Source organism: Sesamum indicum, linkage group LG12, assembly GCF_000512975.1.
Source record: "Sesamum indicum cultivar Zhongzhi No. 13 linkage group LG12, S_indicum_v1.0, whole genome shotgun sequence".
Classification (NCBI taxonomy): Eukaryota; Viridiplantae; Streptophyta; class Magnoliopsida; order Lamiales; family Pedaliaceae; genus Sesamum; species Sesamum indicum.
In genome coordinates, this window is record NC_026156.1 from 1,617,798 (window position 1) to 1,620,847 (window position 3,050).

Here is a 3,050-nt window from a genome sequence, read left to right on the forward strand (position 1 = left end):
TACTACTACAAATCATATTCTCTGTTTTCTTTTTCTATTTTGATTAATTTCAGCTTATTTCTTTTAAAAATTTAATTAATTACTATTTTGTGACTAAAAGTTGAGTTAGCGATCGATGGAGGGAGATGTAACTCATGATTATTGTACTGTACGATTCTATAACTTATTTAATAAAAATTATATTTACCTAAAAAAAAGTTAAGTTAGCGCGCCACGCGAAATTTCGGGGATTTAAAAATCCTAAGCCAAGATGATCGCGCCATTTACCTAAAAGTTAATGTTCACTCTAAACCGTCGATTCATGTCTTATCAATGGCTCACAGCAGTTCAACTGAAACAACGCGGATCATAGCTCACAACCGAAGATTGTTCCACATCATCCAACGGCTCTAGTGAAGTCCTACCCCCATACTCCAACCCTATAAATATCCCATCATAATCACCGTTTTGTACTGACCACAGTTAAAAATATTCAGATTCATCCTCGGAAGATCCTCCGTCGGGAGTTCATATAAATTCATTGAGATCGTAGAGAATGTCAGGAAGAGGAAAGGGAGGCAAGGGTTTGGGGAAGGGCGGAGCTAAGCGCCACAGGAAGGTGCTGAGGGATAACATCCAGGGTATCACCAAGCCGGCGATTCGGCGTTTGGCCCGTCGTGGCGGTGTTAAGCGCATCAGCGGTTTAATCTACGAGGAGACTCGCGGTGTTTTGAAGATTTTCCTGGAGAATGTCATTCGTGACGCCGTCACCTACACTGAGCATGCTCGGCGGAAGACGGTGACCGCCATGGACGTGGTTTATGCCCTCAAGAGGCAGGGACGCACCCTTTATGGTTTCGGAGGCTAGGATTTTCTAGGGTTACGATTGGATATGGTGATATTTGTGTAGATTTAGTCAGTTTGGGTATTATTATTAGGAGTTCACTTAGAGGATTGAAGAGATCTTGTATTCCATTGTCGTTTATTACTTGAATGAGATGAATTGCTGTTGTGATTCTCACACAATGCTCAACTTCCAATTTCTTTTAATATTAACCTAATTGCAATTTCAGTAAATAAGAGAACTCATAGGGCACTTGATTAATTTCCTTCCCAGCGTGAAGATCAAGCCTGATGGTGCCAAGTGCAATCATTATGCATAGTTTTTAGAAGCCGGCTAAAGGTTCTTTTTTATTCATGCCTGCAATTAAGAATAGTGGCCGGGTTAGAGAACTAGACCCACAACTTTGATGGCGGGCCAAACTGACATGAGTATCCGGGCAGCTAATACAATTTTAAGTTTTCACTTTTTGAACACACTCGAAGGCCATCTGCCTACCCCAAGTCTCCTACTACCTTATATTATGATGTGCTGCACTACCCTTGTTGCTTTTGGACTACAAATCTGGAATCTTGACGCAGCGACACCAACTACTACACTTTTGACTTCCAGGAAATTATTTTCCCTTTCTTTTTGCTCTGTCTTTTAATCTTCATTTTGTCCATTAATCAATGCCAATACGCTTATTCAAATTATTGAAAGGCTATAAATTCATAAAGGAAGAAAAAACAGAGGATTCATTATTTAGTTTTAGAATTGTGTGTATGTTGACGAACCTGCTTCCTCGGCTTTTCTGTGAGCTAATTCACGGTCACTGATTATTTCTTCGGCATATGGAGCACCGCTATTGTTGTAGATCAATCCCTTTAGTCCTCTCAAGTTCTTGCTGGGAGAGCTGAAAATTGAGCTACTGTAGCTTTCTTGCGGCATTCTCTCCTTTTCTGGCGTTTCTCCTTAGCCCGACCTCCTTCGGAGTACGTACGATTAGAATAGCCCTGTCACAAATCACAATTCAGTAAGAACAAAAAACAAAAGAGGATGGCTTGTCACGGGGAATTAAATTAACTCTTGGGATGATCTGAAACTGACCATTTCAACTGAATTACATAAACGGTTAAGATATTATTCCTCGTTAATAACAAGACAGAGAAAGAGGTTAGAGTGATGAAAAGGCGACAGAGACAGTTTCTCCCTCAGAAATCTTGCGGATTTTCCAAGTAATCCAATTAAAGTAAAGAATGCAGGCAGTATCAGTTGCAGAGGATTCAGCATGAGAATTGAGAAACCAGAATAAAAAGGAAAAGGAATCAAGAATTGGAAACTGAAATTGAATTTGAATTCAAAACTCAACGACACAAACAACCATGAGAACAACTGTAAGTTACCTGATTAATCACAGCCCGCGAACAGTCCTACAAATTCCGGTGATGGAATCCAGGGAAGAAGAAGAAGCAGAAGAACATAAGGTGGTATGAGGCTGACGGTATCCGATTAAGATTAGATCTGAACAATAAAATGAGAGGTTCAGTTGGACGAGGTTCTCGTGAGTTGCAAACAAGAATTCAAAATTCAATAGAGGTTCATTTAATGCAAATACGAGAGGCAGAAAGGGGGGAGAAGACTGCAGACTCACTCAACTCAAATACTGAAGAAGGCCCTCACCTGATAGGAAAATGTCCCGTTGTCTCTGCTTTTCCGGAACTGGGCTGGACCCCACGCTATATTTAACGGAGTTAACACGATTTAAATTGTGCCTTTCGTCACTGAATTCCACGTGGCGAGGAATGGGGCGAACCAGGATCCGACAAGTTGGGTCTTTCGAACGTTGGGCTGGGCGGCAAGATCTGCCTTCTCTAATTTGCCCTGCTCAACACCACAAACCTTAATCAATGAAGGGGTGGGAGTGCTAATTTGGTCTGATTTAAATGAATCAGCTACTCATTTGATTTTGAGGTATTCATATGTAATCAAAGTTATTTCAATGGCACAACTTATGTGAAGATTAATGTTGTAATCGTTTATTGGAATTCGACTTAAATGCTCTATAGCAAAATCTATTCATTTTACATATACACATCACATGTATAAAAATTATGTTATTAATTAAAAAAAATTATCCACATAATGATATATATATATATGTAAAATATAACAGAAGATGCAATACAAAATTGAATTCATCCCGAGGGGTATGGAATGATGTAAGGGAAAGCACGTTAATGAAAGAGGG

At 39.7% G+C, this 3,050-nt stretch overlaps 2 protein-coding genes across 3 annotated transcripts in view; one reads left to right on the forward strand and one right to left on the reverse strand.

Annotated features, from left to right (window-relative positions):
- The window catches only part of LOC105175000 (kinesin-like protein KIN-14F), a 10,330-nt gene extending 7,852 nt beyond the window's left edge, over nucleotides 1-2,478 (reverse strand). The window contains exons 1-2 of one of the 2 annotated variants that reach the window (XM_011097288.2): nucleotides 2,206-2,478; nucleotides 1,597-1,815 (exon numbers count right to left, since the gene is read on the reverse strand). In XM_011097288.2, the coding sequence (XP_011095590.1) occupies nucleotides 1,597-1,750 (154 nt within the window). In that variant the 5' untranslated portion in view covers nucleotides 1,751-1,815; nucleotides 2,206-2,478. The remainder of the gene's footprint in view (nucleotides 1-1,596; nucleotides 1,816-2,205) is intronic. The other variant, XM_011097291.2, reaches the window with a different exon arrangement.
- LOC105174999 (histone H4) lies at nucleotides 452-1,002 on the forward strand. Its single transcript, XM_011097287.2, has one exon. It carries the CDS (start codon nucleotides 536-538, stop codon nucleotides 845-847), a length of 312 nt encoding a protein of 103 aa, XP_011095589.1. The 5' UTR covers nucleotides 452-535; the 3' UTR covers nucleotides 848-1,002.